Source organism: Mandrillus leucophaeus, unplaced genomic scaffold, assembly GCF_000951045.1.
Source record: "Mandrillus leucophaeus isolate KB7577 unplaced genomic scaffold, Mleu.le_1.0 Scaffold848, whole genome shotgun sequence".
Lineage (NCBI taxonomy): Eukaryota > Metazoa > Chordata > Mammalia > Primates > Cercopithecidae > Mandrillus > Mandrillus leucophaeus.
The window spans coordinates 770,745-787,478 of record NW_012109230.1 but is presented as its reverse complement, the minus strand read 5'-3'; the positions used below and the strand labels follow the sequence as shown (position 1 = coordinate 787,478).

The window sequence follows — 16,734 nt, the reverse complement described above, 5'->3', positions numbered from 1 at the left end:
CCTCTGGAGTAACTGGGATTACAGGCACCGCCCCCCCTACTATTTCTGGCTAATTTTTGTATTTTTAGTAGAGATGAGTTTTGTCATATTGGCCACGCTGGTCTGGAACGCCTGACCTCAGGTGATCCACCCACTTCAGCCTCCCAAAGTGCTAGGATTACAGGTGTGAGCCACCGTGCCTGACCTGGCATCATGTGTCTATGGTTCCGTCCATGTGGCTGTCATGCCTATCAGTAGCTCAGTCCTTTAGACTGCTGAATGGTGTTCCATTGTATGGATACTATGTGCCCCTGGTGGTGGTGGTGGTGTTTTTATCCATTCACTAGCTGATGGATATTTGGGTTGTTTCCAGTTCTTGGTGATTATAAACACGTGCATAAAGGTTCTTGTGTGCACATTTTTATTTTTCTTGGGTAACTGCCTAAGTGCAGAATTCATAGGTTATATTATGAATGTATGTTTTACTATGTGAGGAACTCCCAAATTATCTTCCCAAGTGGCTGAACCATTTTTGCATCCCACCAGCAGTGTATGAGCTGCTCTACATGCTAGCTAGCACTTGATAATTTCAGTTACATTTTTAAAATTTTTCAGCTATTCTAATAGATGTGTAATGGTATTTTCTTATTTTAAAATTTCATAGCAGCCATTTTGATTGGCATTCACAACTGCCTCAGAGGGAACCGAGACAAAAAGAAAACATAAAGAAAGAAAATTCTGCCTGTGGAACGGAAGAATGGGAACAGGTGCAGAAAGCGTTCTGGGAATGAGTGTGACATTGAGCATATTCAGGGTAAAAAAAATCAGCTTTGGCTGAGGAAGAGTGCCCCGGGGAGGTGGGGGTTGTGTCAACCAGACTGTCCCCTCTCCCAGAGCTCAGACCCAGGGCTCTGAGAGTCCTCAGGTCTTCATGTCTCAAGAGGAAAGAAGGAGTTGGGGTGGGGGAAGGGTAGAACTCTTTCTGCCTTTATTTATTTGTTTATTTATTTATTTATTTATTTATTTAGAGACAGGATCTTGCTCTGTTGCCCAGGCTGGAGTGCAGAGGCATGATCATGGCTCACTGCAGCCTGAAACTCCCTGGCTCAAGCGATCCTCCCACCTCAGCCTCCTAAGTAGCTGGGACTGCAGGCATGTGCCACCATGCCCAGTAATTTTTTTATTTTTTGTAGAGATGGGCTTTCGCCATGTTGCCTAGACCAATCTTGAACTCCTAGGCTCAAGCAATCCTCCTGCCTCAGCCTCCCAAAGTGCTGGGATTACAGGTATGAGCCACCACACCAGATCCAGAAAGTTTATTTTTGATGCGCAGTGTCCATGTCACCATACTGTGAGCTCCATGAAGGCAACCCATCATCACTCTTGTCCCCTGCTCTGTTCCCACACCTGGCTCATTGCCCATCTCATGGTTGAAGCCTAGGAGGTACTTATGGAGTGGATGGAATAATGAATATTTCTAGACCACTGAAGCTGCTTTAGTGAACGTCACACGGAACAGTGACTGCATTCTTTCTGCCAGTCTAGGGAAAGTCCCTTTTGCTCACCCTAGGCCCAGTTGATGGCCCATCTGGTCATTTCTTCACCACCTCTCACACCTGTTCACTTTACTACCCTTTCCCTCACCACTGCTTCTTCTGTGGGCTGTTGACATAGCCTCCTAACAACTCTCACGGCCTCCCCGTCTTCTTCTGTCCCCCAGTTTCTAATCTGTCTCATCTTTGCCAGATGTTGGATTAATAAGCCTTGCTCTTATCCTGACCTGTCACACCAAAGCCCCTGTACTGGCTCCTGATATCCACAAAAGAGGAGCCAACAGGAAACTGGTCCCCGCTCCTTTCCTATATCCCAGCTCCCACTGGCCCTCTGGAGGGCTCTTGATTTTGGTCAAAGTCTACCGTCATGTGTGTTGTTGTTGTTGTTTGTTTGCTTGTTTGTTTGTTTGTTTTTTGAGACGGAACCTCCCCCGGACACCCAGGCTGGAGTGCAATGGTGCGATCTCGGCTCACTGCAACCTCCACTTCCCAGGTTGAAGCGATTCTTCTGCCTCAGCCTCCTGTGTAGCTGGGATTACAGGCACCCGCCACCACGCCCAGCTGATTTTTTGTATTTTTGTAGAGACAGGGTTTCACCATGTTGCCCAGGCTGGCCTTGAACTCCTGACCTCATGATCTACCCTCCTCAGCCTCCCAAAATGCTGGGATTACAGGCATGAGCCACTGCGCCCAGCCACCTTCATGTTTTTAAAACTGCCCTTTCCTGCTGAAACCAAACCTATCCTGTCTGCATGGCCTCTCAAAAGAACGAAAGAACCAGGGCTTCGGGATCAGAGAGATGTGGGTTCAAACTCTAGTCACCTATTTCCTAACCAAGGGGACACTGAAAAATTCCTTACCCTGAGTCTCAGTGCTCTTTTCTTTAGAATGGGCAATAAAAAGTACCTACCTTTACTTGGGAGGCTGAGACAGGAGGATTCTTTGGGTCCAGGAGGTTGAGGCCGCAGTAAGCTAGGAAGCGCCACTATGCTCCAACCTGAGTGACAAAGGGAGACCTCATCTCTAAAACAAAACAAAACAAAAAAGTACCTACCCTAGGTTTGTGTAAGGAGATTGTATGTATAAAGGGGGCCTGGCATATACTAACAATGTACAAATTTTTAAAAAGGTAGATATGATTTTTGGTAATTCCTGCCTAAAGAAAAAAAGGCCAAAAATAGGAGTATAATTAATTAATTGTTTTCTAATTCTTTCCCAGCCATAACACTGGAGGTTGCTTCCCTAGGGAGGGAACTACCTGAGTAGAGATTGAGTTTCAAGTGTGGGTGCTGCTGCCCCCAGCCTAATGGGTCACATGCCCTAAAGAGAAGCTGGTCAGTCACAATGCTCCCTCCAACTCCCCTCTACTTTGGGATAGAGTCCTTATGGGTTAAAAGACCAACCAAACAACAACAGGACACAGTAGAGAAAACAGTCAGTGAGGGAGAACTTTTTCATCCTTTCCCACAGACATTTGGGGTCATCTCATGTGTGAACATGGTGAAGGAGGAAGACAAAGACAAACAGAATGTGGTCCTCCTGACTGGGTGCTTCCTGAGGGAGAGGCATGAGCCTGCTGATTATTGGAGTTTGCTATGGTTTGTATAATAGTGTCTCCTCTGAAATTCATGTTGAAATGGAATCCCCCATGCAACAGTATTAAGAAGTGTGGCCTTGAGAATGTGATTGAGTCATGAGGGCTCCATACTCATAAACGGATAGGGTTAGGGCTCTTATAAAAAACTTGACAGGCCGGGCGCGGTGGCTCACGCCTGTAATCTCAGCACTTTGGGCGGCCGGGGCAAGTGGATCACCTGAAGTCAGGAGTTTGAGACCAGTCTGGCCAACATGGTAAAACCCTGTCTCTACTAAAAATACAAAAATTAGCTGGATGTGGTGGCACATGCCTGTAATTCTGGCTACTTGGGAGGCTGAAGCATGAGAATCACTTGAACCCAGGAGGCAGAGGTTGCAGTAAGCAGAGATCATGCCACTGCACTCCTGCCTGGGCAACAAGCGTGAAACTCCATCTCAAAAAATAAATAAATAAAAAGACAAGACAGATGGAGTTCACTCTTTTACTGCCCTTCCATCCCTTCTGCCACTTGAGACCATGGCATTCCTCCCCTCTAGAGGATGCAACAACAAGGTGCCATCTTGGAAGCAGGGAACAGCCCTCAGCAGACACAACCAAACCTGCTGGTGCCTTGCTCTTGGACTTTCCAGCCTCCAGAACTGCGAGAAAATAAATTTCTCTTTTTTATAAATGACTCAATCTCAGGTATTTTGTTATAGCAACAAAAATGAACTAAGACAGAGTTGTTCCAAGAAGAAGACACTTAAAACCTCTCCAAAGCAGATGGGTCTCCGTGGAGTAGAAAGCTCCCCAACATCAATGAGATTCTAGAGGGAACATTATGATCACATATCAGGGAAGAGAGTGAAGCTTCAAATGGGCTCTGATTAGGGGTTCTCTAAAGCCCAGCCTCATTCTGGGTTCTGCAACTGAAGAGGCTTTAGGGTATCAAAGGTCTTCCAGTTGCTTGAAAAGCAAAAATAAAAAGAAGAAGCTCATATGTCAGTAAGGCAAGTCATTAAGAAAGTAGATGCTTTTAATACCAGGTAATGTCAGCATAAGAATATGTATACAAATCTGGGTTATTTTTAGTATTGGGTGAAGGCACATTATTCTTTTGACAATTAGAATAAAGAAAGCAATTAGAAACTCCAGGAAAATGAAAAGCTGTGCAGAAAAAACTGTAGCCCAAATACAAAGCAAATGAAATGTGGCATGTCTTTGAGCAGTTGATGGAGCATAAGAAAATTGAATACATTTGACCTTGATGCTAAGAACCCCTTCTGAGCAGCCTGGGCATCATGACATTAGATCAGAAGGGAAAGAAATGTAATTCTTGGATATTCCTTGGCTCAGCAGTGACAGTGAACTGTACTCACACAGGCATGAGAATATAATATTGGTTTATTGATTTTTTCTTAGAGTCAATTTATGGACAAAATGCAGCTGTTATAATAATGACTTCAGAATAGTATCTAAATGTTATCATCAATTAAAATGTAAAAGTAAGACTATTGAAGACTTGAGAGGTAGAGGAGGGATAGAAGTCGGTTTCTCATTTTACATAGTGGGAAGTCGTTAGATTGTATCTTCACTCTATGGAGTAGGAAGTAGGTCTGTTAGTTAGAGCTCGAAGATTACCAGTAGAAGAACCAAGAATATTTTAATTTGCAAAAACCAGGAGGAATGAAGAGCGATGAAAGGGAGCCATGCACATGAACCAAAACCTTGTTTTTCACAGGAGAGTGAATGAGTTTCCTAGGATTGCCATAACAAAGTATCAAAAATAGTGTGACTCGGCCTGGCGCAGTGGCTCACACCTGTAACCCCAGCATTTTGGGAGGCCGAGGCGGGCAAATCACTTGAGATCAGGAGTTCAAGACCAGCCTGGTCAATGTGGTGAAACCCCATCTCCACTAAAAATATGAAAATTAGTCAGGCGTGGTGGCAGGAGCCTGTAATCCCAACTACTCAGGAGGCTGAGGCAGGAGAATCGCTTGAACTTGGGAGGCGGAGGTTGCGGTGAGCCAAGATCACACCACTGTACTCCAGCCTGGGCGACAGAGCAAGACTTTATTTTAAAAAATAAATAAATAAATAAATAAAACAGTGTGACTCAAACCACAAAAATTTATCATCTTACAGTTCTGGAGGCTGAGGTTGAAATCAAGGTGCCAGCAGTGTTGGTTTCTGCAGGGGAGGATCTGTTCCAGGCCTCTCCACTAGAATCTCTTGCTTGCTGGCGATCTCTGGTGCTTGCAGATGCACGGCTCCACCAGCTGCTTTCATCTCCATTTTATGATCTCCCTGTGTCTTCACCTTGTCTTCCTTCTGTATCCAAATTTCCCCTCTTTATGAGGACACCAAGAATTCTAAATTTTGAATTTGGTCTTCCAGGTAGTTATCAAGACACATTTGTCATGGATTGGAGAATAGAACATATTAAATCTTCTGTAGAATTTATAACTTTAAAATATTTACACATATGGCCAGGTGTGGTGTCTCACGCCTGTAATCCCAGCACTTTGGGAGGCCAAAGCAGATGGATCACCTGAGGTCAGGAATTCAAGGTTAGCCTGACGAACATGGCAAAACCCCATCTCTACAAAAATACAAAAATTAGCCAGGCGTGGTGGTGGGTGCCTGTAATACCAACTACTCGGGAGGTTGAGGCAAGAGAATCACTTGAACCCAGGAGTCAGAGGTTGCAATGAGCCAAGATCATGCCACTGCACTCCAGCCTGGGCGACAGGCCCAATCTCAGGTATTTTGTTATAGCAAGACAAGAGTGAGACTCTGTCACCAAAAAAAAAAAAAAAAAAAAAAAAGAAAGAAAAAAAAGAAAAAAAAAGAAAATAGGCCAGGCGAGGTGGCTCACGCCTGTAATCTCAGCAGTTTGGGAGGCCAAGGCAGGTGGATCACATGAGGTCAAGTGTTCGAGACCTGCCTGACCAACATGGAGAAACCCTGTCTCTATTAAAAATACAAAATTAGTTGGGCGAGGTGGTGTGCACCTGTAATCCCAGCTGCTCAGGAGGCTGAGGCAAGAGAATCACCTGAACCTAGGAGGTAGAGGTTGCAGTGAGCTGAGATCGCACCATTGCACTCCAGCCTGGGCAAGAAGAGTGAAACTCCATCTCAAAAATAAGTAAATAAATAAATTAAATATTTACACCTATGGTATACGGGCTTCCAATTATACTCTTGTCACGGGCCCTGCAAAAGTATGGGCAGGCCTGATGTGTGTAACCACAGCAGAAGAAGAACCAGAAACCATCAGTTGTTGCTCTGGAGAGTGCACAGGAGAAGGTGAGAGTGGGAGAAGGAGGATTGTAGTGTTCTGTTAGAGGCCTGTCTGTCAATGTGATGCTCTGTTTTGCCATTTGCATGCTTCGCTTCAATAAAACTTATGAAAATTATCCAAGTTCTCACCTTCTCCCTTGAGTCTTCCTGATCCCCAGCTCTCACCACACAGAGAGCTTCTACAGCCCTCAGCGGCTGTGCTGCCTTCTGTCCTGCCTGGCCTGCTCTCCCAGAGGCCCCTGAAGACAATACCACCTCCCCAGGCCCACTGGCCACCTGTCTTCTTGTCTCCCCCGAGAGATTCCCTGAGCTGAGGTCAGCACAGCCTGTTTGACCTGCCTCCTCTTGGTCAGCATTCTCTGCCAGAGCTTCTCTCCTCCCTCCCTCTCTAGCCTGGAGCTCCCACCTGCACCTCCCGGTAGCCCCTCAGGGTTGGGAGAAGCCCAAGCTCTGCCCACAGTCTGTCTGATAGCTGGGGGTGGGCAGGGAGGTGTTGCATGGAACAGCGCTGCAGCCTCACCTCTTCGTGAGAAGCAGGTGTCTGCCAAGTCAAATGGCTTTCTGCTGTCAGTGAGAGGCTCCACCTTCCTCCTGACTGGCCCAGGCCTTTGCCACCACTGTTATCTTTATGTCTCAGTTTTCCTCCCTCCCCTCTCCCTCACCCTTGCTTTCTGCTGGGTCCCCCTGTTTCTCCTTTTCTCTCTGTCTGCATTACCCTCCAAGCTCTTTACCCTCAATTCCATCTTGCCATGGAGCAGAGGGATTATTGCCACTCCCCCATTCCAGACCCCAGATCCTGCTTCATCCTCAGGGTTAAACTACCTCTGCCCCACACACTCAACCTGCACTGGCATCTAATCCAGGCCCTTCATGCTGACCCCTAACAAATGGCCCTTGGCCCATTCCTAGTGCCCCACAGCTAACAGCAGGACGTGATCCTGACCCTGTAGCACTGGTTCCAATCTAGAACCTTAATCTGAACACTCACTGTCATTCATAACACTCCCCAATCCCACCCCTACCCTGTGGGAAGGGCTGGGGCTGAAAACTCGAGGTCTGCGATGTATTCTGGGGGTGCGGCCAAGTTCTGCATTCCTGGAAACTGGGACTGGCTTGGAGAAAAACAAAAATAAATCCTATGAAGTATGCTTCAGTTGGTGCTACTGCTGAAAATAGTCCCTGAGGACTAAGACGAAGGTCAGGAGAGAGTAGTGGGAATGGTGTCAGGCGAGGGGACCAGAAATGTGGCTGGAGATGGCCCTGAGTGGAAGGCCAGTGACAGTCAGCAGGGAGCGCTTAGGAGGCCCTGGGCAGATGGAGGAGGGAAGAGAGAGGGGGGCAAAGGCTCCAGCTGGAAGGCCAAGGTTGTTGTTCATTCATTCCTTTGTTCAGCAACTATTTGTTGAGCACCTACTAGGTGGCAGGCCCTTTGCTGGGCACCGGGGAGATAGCAGTGGACAGAACCACGTACCCGCCTGTGTGGAGCTCGCATTCAGATTGCGGAGATAGACAGGAAACACGCTAACAGAGATGTTAGGGGAGCGTAGGAAAGAAGGACAAATAAGGCAAGGGGAGCAGACAGCAAGGGACAAAGACTTTATATAGAGTGGCCTGGGAAGGCCTTTCTGGGGAGCTGGCATTTGAACAAACCTCAAAAGACAAGAGGAAGGGAGCCCTGCAAGTATGGAGGGACTTTGTCCAGTTAGAGGAAATAGTAGGAGCAGCAGCCCCAAGGTGGGAGCAGGGGACACGTGGAGCTGCACACAGCAAGCCGGGCCAGAGCAAAGCGGGGTGAGGCCAGAGAAAGCAGCCAGGCTGCCCACCAAGGCTCACTTGGGTTCCTAGGTCAGAGATCCCGAGAAGAGGGGAGAGGCCCTCATGCCCAAGTGGTGGGAAGGGGTGGAGGAGAATGGGGAGGAAATGGGAGTGAGGCCACCCCAGGTAAGGTCAGCTGCGACCTCTGGGTTAGCATGATGCCAGAAGAGAAGACAGGGCCTGCAGGGCCTCTCCCCCATCCACAGCCCTGGGTGCACATGCCACGAGCTCCTGCTCACTCCACCTCACGTCCCCACACTCGCGCATGAACAACACACGCACAGAAAATAGGCACAGGCTCAGCTTTCACTTGCATGCACATAGAAATTGTGTGTGAACACACGCATGCACACGGGCCCCTCGTGTCAATGGAGACATTTTTGAGAATTCTAGACAGGCAGAATATAAAGGCCAAAGGACTTTAGACCAACTCTCACATATGACAGAGGCAGTAAGGCCTAGAAAAAGGAAGCCTCATAATTTGGTGAGCTAGGCAGATTGCTCTATGTCCCCCCCATGTATGTGCGTGTTGTGCATGCACACACACACACACACACACACACACACGCAGTCCCACCAGCTGGCCAAAGCTCCTTCCATAACCCTATCTTCTCAACAGCCTCTGCCTCCCAGGACACCCACAGGCTTAACCAAGTCCCACCAGGAGTGCACCGAGCTTCCTCCCAGCTACTCCAGCAGGCTGCTGGGGGGAACGCAGTGTCGGGACCAAGACAGACTCTGCCCCTCTTGGTGGGATGGCAACAGCTCACAACCACAGCTGACCACAGCAGCCCCCGACTGCCTCTCTCCTCTCAGAGCCTGTTTCCGGGTCCAACAGACCTTCTTCCTCCATCTCTCTTTCTGGGTGTTTCTCCCTTGCTTCCTTTCTCTACCTCCGGAAAGGAGGCCGTGATGCAGTTTTTCCCTCTCTTTCTCCTGGTATCTTTCTCATTACTCTGTTTCTCTCCAGTTCTCTGTCTCTGCTGGGCTTATCCCTCTCACTCCATTTTCTCATCAGGATCTTTTTTTGCCTTCCAGGAAAAGCTGACGTGGCGCCCCTGGTCAGCGGGAGTGAGGCCTTCTGGGGTGGGGGAGTCCCGCTCGAGCTGGGGTGCGGCTGGAGCCCTGGTTGGGGGCAGCAGAAGCAGGAGCGGAGTGAGAGGCAGCGGAATGGGAGGAGAGAGGGCTGGGCCTCCGCGGGCAGGAAGGGGAGCAGGGGGAAAGAAAAACTGTGGGAGGAAGTGAGCCCCCCTCCCCTGCTAGGGTGACCAACTGTACTGGTTTGCTGAGACTGTCTGGATTTGAGCATGGAAAGTCCCATGTCCCAGAAAATCCATCAGTTCCAGGTGAACCAGGACTGCTGGCTGGTCACCCTATAAACTGCCAGGGACCCACAGGAGACAGGGCCAGGACTCACAGGAGGGGCTTCCAAGCTTGGCCTCCTAGTTCTGGGGACAGTCAGGGCCCCACGTACTCACCAAGGGTCCCCATCTCAGGCCTGAACCCAATTTAGAGGAGGCCAGGAGAGGGGAGATGGCAGCCCCTACAGCCCACAGGAAGCTCCCAGGTGGAAAAGATGAGGAAGCCCAACTTCTGGCTTGTCTCCCAGTCTGCTGGCATGATCTCCCGTGAGGTGGGCTTTACAGAAAAAACTTGAGCTATGACAGCAAGAGACGGCAGAGGGGCAACCCGGGAGATCATACACCCCATCCTCAGAGGCCTGCACAACTGCTCCTGGGCTCTGCAGAAGGGTAGGCCCACCTGTCCCACTGGGAGACACCTTGGAGAGTCAGTGGTCCTTAGCTGAGATCCTGCCGGCCCTACTGTCCTTCCTGGTGGAAGCGGGCACTGCCACACCTTGTAGGCAGCGGCAGGACCTGAGCAGACTAGGAAGATACATCAGTGACCAGCACGCACAGTCTCATGTCTGCCCAGGTGGGCTGGTCCCTCTCACTTTTTCTGCCCTCAGCCCCCCACATCTGTTCTAAGGTGGGAGTCTGAGCTTAGAATTTGGCTGTCATTAAGGTTCTAGGTAGGGAATGAGGGGACAGACTCCCTGCCCCCAGAAGGCTGCTGACATACTCACCCATCCAACAGAGCATGGGTCTCCTACACTGTATGAAATATTCTCTATATGCCCCTTCCCTAGCCTGGGCCCAAAGGCCCTATCTGTAAGATGACGAGGAGGTGAAGTGGGTGAGCTCTAAAATGCTTCATTCTGATGACCACCCAACTTGTCCATCATGCTGTGAAGGGGACGCTTACTGAGTGTCTTCCTAGTGCCGGAGATCAATAGCACCTGGGAAGGTAAGGCCTCTGCCCTCAGTGGGCTTCCTCTCTAGTAAGGGGTCGCACATTAAACACACATGAATAAATAATCACAGCTTATAGGAAGAACTATGAAGAAAAGTCAGGAATGTCCGCGAGAACAGTCACTGGGAACTGAGGGCTGCGGAGATGCTTGCACTCTGACCCTGGTGTGCTTGGAAGGAGGGAGATGGGGTAGGAACTGTGAACTCCTCAGAGCACCCTGGAGGTGAAGCTGCTGGCATAGACTTTATGCAGGTGAGGGTGTGTGTATGGGCTGTGCAGAACACACTGAAGCCCCCTCCACCAGGAAGCCCTCCCTGACTGACACAGGTCACTGAAACTCCCCTCTGGTTTACTGAACCCTGGATGTGTATTCTTGCAGCCTCTGGTTGATCCACCAAACTCAGGACTTTCCTAGAAATTTTCCAGCACAGTGAGGATGATGCAACAGAGGCCTTCCTCTGCAGGGGAAAGAAAGGGGACTCTCCACTAGACCATAATAATATCCTCAACATCATACTGGGGTGTTTTGCAGGCAGCATGCTGGGGACTTCTGTGGCCTTGCCTGGTGACAGGGAATGGGGCGTGATGAGCTGGAGCAGGCTTCCTGGGGATGCTTTCAGCCAAAGATGATCCCTGTCTGCCCTTGGCCCTGCTGAGAGGGTAAGTTGAGTCGTGAGCAGAATTCAGCCAGTTATCAGATGGAAGGCTAAGGAAGCTTGGGGAAGGCTACTGAGGGGATACAGTAGGCTTGTTCTGTGGAGGGGAAATTCTTCAGTCTACAGAGTTCTTTTCTGGGGCTCCTTCATCTTTTGGTTTCTCTTTCAGCTCCCTTGTTTTGGGCCTCTTTTGTTTCCCCATTCCCCAACCCTGGGCCTTCCTGTTTGGAAAAGGGGTCAAATATCTTCACCCTGGAGGCGTCTGCCCCTTCCACACAGTTGGTGTTGTAACAGTGGAGCTCAGAGAGGCCGAAGCTGACCACATAGATGTCCAGCGCCAACAGTGGGATTTTGGGCCCTGTGGGGGACACAGAGAAACTCTCCAGGAGTGCGGCCCCTTGGCCTCCCCTCTGGGTGCCCGGTGGGCAGTGGGCCTGGGTGGCTCAGAATCCTGGCCAGGAGCACTGAAGGCCAACAGGCTCCCGCCCTGAGCCTTCTGAGCCAGGATTCCTTCTCTCCTCCCCAACCAGTGGGGAGTGCAGTGAGGGGCGGGGCCTGGAGCCTTGGGAGCTCCCTGGACAACAACATGCATTTAGCGCAGCTCAGTCTCGGAGCCAGTAGGATATGTTTTCTTAAAAGAAAAAAAAAAAAACAAAACACGCCTAACATCTTGGCTTTCACTGAAGGGTTGGTATCTGCTTTGTACACTTTGGCCTTCTTGGCTTTTCACTGAGACACAAACACATGGATGCACACTCACTTCCACACACAAACCCACACCAAGCCAGACACACCCATACAAACACACACCAAGATGTACACACACACACTCACACACAAATTAATGTACGTGGTTTCATACCCACATCCACACAAACACACAAAGTCAGGCACACACAGAAATACGCACCCTCACACCCACAAACTTGTACACACACACACACACATACACACACCAACACACACAACCCTGGCTTGGACAAAGGCTTCCCCTTTTTCCTTGTTTGCAGTGGGAGTTTCCCACCTTCCATGAGATTCAATTTCTCGCCCTTCCCCCGCTAAAATCCTCCTGGCCCCATCATTTCTTGGGTCCTTTCCAGACAGTGCTGTGTCTTTAAGGAAGTTGAAGCTGCTAAAAGTGAGTGAGAGAGAGAGAAAACACAACCCAAAAAAATTTGGCATCTCTTCCCCCCTCAAGTTTCTGGTGTCACTTATGAAACACGGGTCCTGTTGCTGCAGAGCAGTTGTTTTGCTGGAAGGAGGGAGTGCGCGGGCTGCCCCGGGCTCCTCCCTGCCGCCTCCTCTCAGTGGATGGTCCCAGGCACCCTGTCTGGGGCAAGGGAGGGCACGGGCCTGCACATTGAAGGTGGGGTGGGACCAGGCTGTTCCTCGTCCCAGCATCCAGGTCCTCCCTTGGGCGCCCGTGGCCCTGCAGACTCTCAGGGCTAACGTCCCCTGTTGCCTTTTGGTCCCACCTTAGAAGAAGCTCCGCTTGACTAAGAGTAGCTTGAAGGTAAGCCAGTGGGGAGGAGGGCTCCAGGGCCAGCGGCGGGAAGGGGAGGCCTGTTGGACATAGGGGCTGGTTCCCTCTTGGTCCATCCCTGCTGCTCTGAGGTGCATCGGACAATCCTTAGCTTGGAGCCGTCCCGGGGGCATCTGCTGCTTCCACAACCCACAACTGAGGCCCCACAAATCCCAGCTGCGTTTGGGCTGAGCCCCTGGCCTCACCCCAGTCAGCTGAGAGGTCCTGGCGGGGGTTTATTTGGGCAGCTGCCTGGCTAAGTTTGAACAGAATAGGCCACGGGTGTGATTCCACAGAAAAGGCCTGGTGTCTGCTGCGGTCACGGCCGGAGGAGCGGGAGGGGGTGGGTGGAGTGGATGGGGGTGGTGTGCACTGCACAAGGGGCCTTGTCTGGGCCAGGGCAAAGCATACCTATGGGGGACTCCGGTGGGAGGGACTGCGGCCAGGATGTGGGAGGGCAGGGGGAGGTTCTGCAAAGTGCTGGGGGAGGGGGGTGGCTGGAAAACAGATTTCGAGTCATAAAGTCAGCTAGGAACAGGCCGAGGCAGGGAGAACTCTCCACTCGGAGGAGGAGCTGGGGTCCTCTTCCATCCTGTCTTCATCCTGCCTGGCTGCGTGACCTCGGGCAAGTCTCTGCCCTTCTCTGGGCCTCAGTTTCTCCTTCCGTAGGATGGGGGCGGTGGGCTAGGTGGTGTTGGACTTTAGCTGGGTTATGTGGGACAGGGCATCCTGATGGGAAAGAGCTCTGGCTGGGCTTGTGGGAGGAATGAGTCCCTCTGGCGGGTTCTCAGGATCCCCTGGGTGACATGCCCTTCTCTGCAGGAGGCACCATGCAGGAGCTGCATCTGCTCTGGTGGGCGGTTCTCCTGGGCCTGGCACAGGCCTGCCCTGAGCCCTGCGACTGTGGGGAAAAGTATGGCTTCCAGATCGCCGACTGTGCCTACCGCGACCTGGAGGCCGTGCCGCCTGGCTTCCCTGCCAATGTGACTACACTGAGCCTGTCGGCCAACCGGCTGCCAGGCTTGCCAGAGGGTGCCTTCAGGGAGGTGCCCCTGCTGCAGTCGCTGTGGCTGGCACATAATGAGATCCGCACGGTGGCCGCCGGCGCCCTGGCCTCTCTGAGCCATCTCAAGAGCCTGGACCTCAGCCACAATCTCATCTCTGACTTTGCCTGGAGCGACCTGCACAACCTCAGTGCCCTCCAATTGCTCAAGATGGACAGCAACGAGCTGACCTTCATCCCCCGCGACGCCTTCCGCAGCCTCCGTGCTCTGCGCTCGCTGCAACTCAACCACAACCGCTTGCACACATTGGCCGAGGGCACCTTCGCCCCGCTCACTGCGCTGTCCCACCTGCAGATCAACGACAACCCCTTCGACTGCACCTGTGGCATCGTGTGGCTCAAGACATGGGCCCTGGCCACAGCAGTGTCCATCCCGGAGCAGGACAACATCGCCTGCACCTCACCCCATGTGCTCAAGGGCACACCGCTGAGCCGCCTGCCACCACTGCCATGCTCGGCGCCCTCAGTGCAGCTTAGCTACCAACCCAGCCAGGATGGTGCCGAGCTGCGGCCTGGCTTCGTGCTGGCGCTGCACTGTGATGTGGATGGGCAGCCGGCCCCTCAGCTTCACTGGCACATCCAGATACCCAGCGGCATTGTGGAGATCACCAGCCCCAATGTGGGCACTGACGGGCGTGCCCTGCCCAGCACCCCTGCGGCCAGCTCACAGCCGCGTTTCCAGGCCTTTGCCAATGGCAGCCTGCTTATCCCCGACTTTGGCAAGCTGGAGGAAGGCACCTACAGCTGCCTGGCCACCAATGAGCTGGGCAGTGCTGAGAGCTCAGTGGATGTGGCACTGGCCACACCCGGCGAGGGTGGTGAGGACACACTAGGTCGCAGGTTCCATGGCAAAGCGGTTGAGGGAAAGGGCTGCTATACGGTTGACAATGAGGTGCAGCCATCAGGGCCAGAGGACAATGTGGTCATCATCTACCTCAGCCGTGCTGGGAACCCTGAGGCTGCAGTCGCAGAAGGGGTCCCTGGGCAGCTGCCCCCAGGCCTGCTCCTGCTGGGCCAAAGCCTCCTCCTCCTCCTCTTCCTCACCTCCTTCTAGCCCCACCCCGACCAAGGCTGGGCTGAAGCAGCCCGAGGGCTTTCCTAACTCCTCCCCTTGCACCTGCCAATGCCCCTTTAAGTGCTGCAGGGGTCTGGGTTTGGCAACTCCTGAGGCCTGCATGGGGGACTTCACGTTTTCCTACCTCTCCTTCTAATCTCTTCTAGAGCACCTGCTACCCCCAACTTCTAGACCTGCTCCAAACTAGTGACTAGGATAGAATTTGATCCCCTAACTCACTGTCTGCGGTGCTCATTGCTGCTAACAGCATTGCCCGGGCTCTCCTCTCAGGGGCAGCATGCTAACAGGGTGATGCCCTAATCCAACTGGGAGAAGCCTCAGTGGTGCAATTCCAAGCACTGTGACTGTCAAGCTGGCCAGGGCTAGGATTGGGGGAATGAAGCTGGGGTTTGGCTGGGGGGTGGTCTGAAGCAGACAGGGAATGGGAGAGGAGGATGGAATGTAGACAGTGGCTAGTATGGCTCTGAGGCTCCCCGGGGCCTGCTCAATCTCCTGCTCCTTGGTGTTTTCTGATGACTTGGGAGATTGGGAGTCCCTTTGTCCTCATCTGAGACTGAAATGTGGGGATCCAAGATGGCTTTCCATCCTCTTACCCTTCCTCCCTCAGCCTGCACCCTCTATCCTGGAACCTGTCCTCCCTTTCTCCCCAACTGTGCATCTGTTGCCTGCTCCTCTGCAAAGGCCAGCCAGCTTGGGAGCAGCAGAGAAATAAATAGCATTTCTGATGCCCCTCCATGTCTGCCTGGAATTTTGTCTGGATCTAGGAGCCCCTACTGGGAGATAGAATCAGGAGCTGAAGAGTCAGGGCAGCCAGCCTGCCTGCCCACAGTGGCAGGGGCCTCTGGGACCCCAACAGACTGTGGAGGCACAGGAGGGCTGACCCGGTGCTTGTGTCAGGGGCTGGGCCTTGCAGTGAGCTGAGCTGCAGATAGTCCCTTCCTCCAAACCATCCCACAGGACAGGTGGGGGCAGAAGCCTGGGGTGGCTGGCTACCCTGAGCAGCGCCTGATGTCAGCAGTGGCTTCAAGAGAGGCATTTGGAAAGGCGCAAGGAAATGGAGGTGCCTGGGTGGTAGTTCCTCTTCCCTGTCCTGCTCCTGGAAGAGATGTTAGGAATGAAGAGGAAAGAGGGGACAGGTGGGGCAAGATGGAGGAGACAGATGAGGAACAGGGGACACAAGACAGAGGAGGAGAAAACCCCAGAGAGACTGGGAACAAGAGAACATATTTGAGGGAGAAGCCAGGGGAAATGAATCGTACTTATCCTTCCCCCAAAGAAGAAATGGTAAGTCCAAATGAGGACTGCAGATTCCCTGTAGGAATCTTTCCCCACGGAGCAGGTGGATCAGTAACTGGCCTGGGCCGTGTGTGTGTGTGTGTGTGTGTGTGCGCGCGCGCGCACGCGTACAGCAACCTTCAGCCTCTCCAGATGAGGAGCATAAGGATGAGGTCCTAACCTGGAGACTCTGCACAACCTCCTATCTGTGCCAGGTAGGAGATATGTCTTCCTACTGCCTCTATCCTATCCCTTTCAAGACCGAGGATGCTGCGTGCAGAGACAATGGCCCAGAGGGAGAGGCTCTGTGGCCTCTGTCCAGTGCTCCCAGAACTGCTGAGCTCAGCAAAGTGGAGGCAGGAGGCTAAGGAGTCTGGGGTAGCAGCTGTGAGCTTTGGCTGCTGGCCAGCCCCCTTCCCTCCCTCCTGGTCCACATACAGCACCTCCCCCTGCCCACTCTCCCCTCATCCACTTGCAGCTCCTGCTGAGCTGATGTCACCAGCAGCATGTATCAAGAATGACTCCTAATCTAAAATAAAAGTTGAAAAAAAAATGACTCATGTCTGGTGGAAAACAGCAGGATGGAGCCAAATTCCATGTGCTG

The 16,734-nt window shown here is 52.0% G+C and overlaps 1 protein-coding gene across 3 annotated transcripts; it reads left to right on the top strand.

The window, feature by feature from the left end:
- The first annotated feature begins 12,362 nt into the window (after positions 1 to 12,362).
- On the top strand, positions 12,363 to 14,838 carry ISLR (immunoglobulin superfamily containing leucine-rich repeat). 3 transcript variants are annotated; one of them, XM_011968559.1, is made up of 2 exons: positions 12,363 to 12,708; positions 13,540 to 14,838. In XM_011968559.1, exon 2 carries the CDS (start codon positions 13,548 to 13,550, stop codon positions 14,832 to 14,834), a length of 1,287 nt encoding a protein of 428 aa, XP_011823949.1. In that variant the 5' UTR covers positions 12,363 to 12,708; positions 13,540 to 13,547; the 3' UTR covers positions 14,835 to 14,838. The 3 variants fall into 3 exon arrangements, with proteins under 3 accessions (XP_011823949.1, XP_011823951.1, XP_011823950.1); XM_011968561.1 differs by lacking the exon at positions 12,363 to 12,708 and adding an exon at positions 12,825 to 12,939; XM_011968560.1 differs by lacking the exon at positions 12,363 to 12,708 and adding an exon at positions 13,000 to 13,342.
- Positions 14,839 to 16,734: the final 1,896 nt, after the last annotated feature.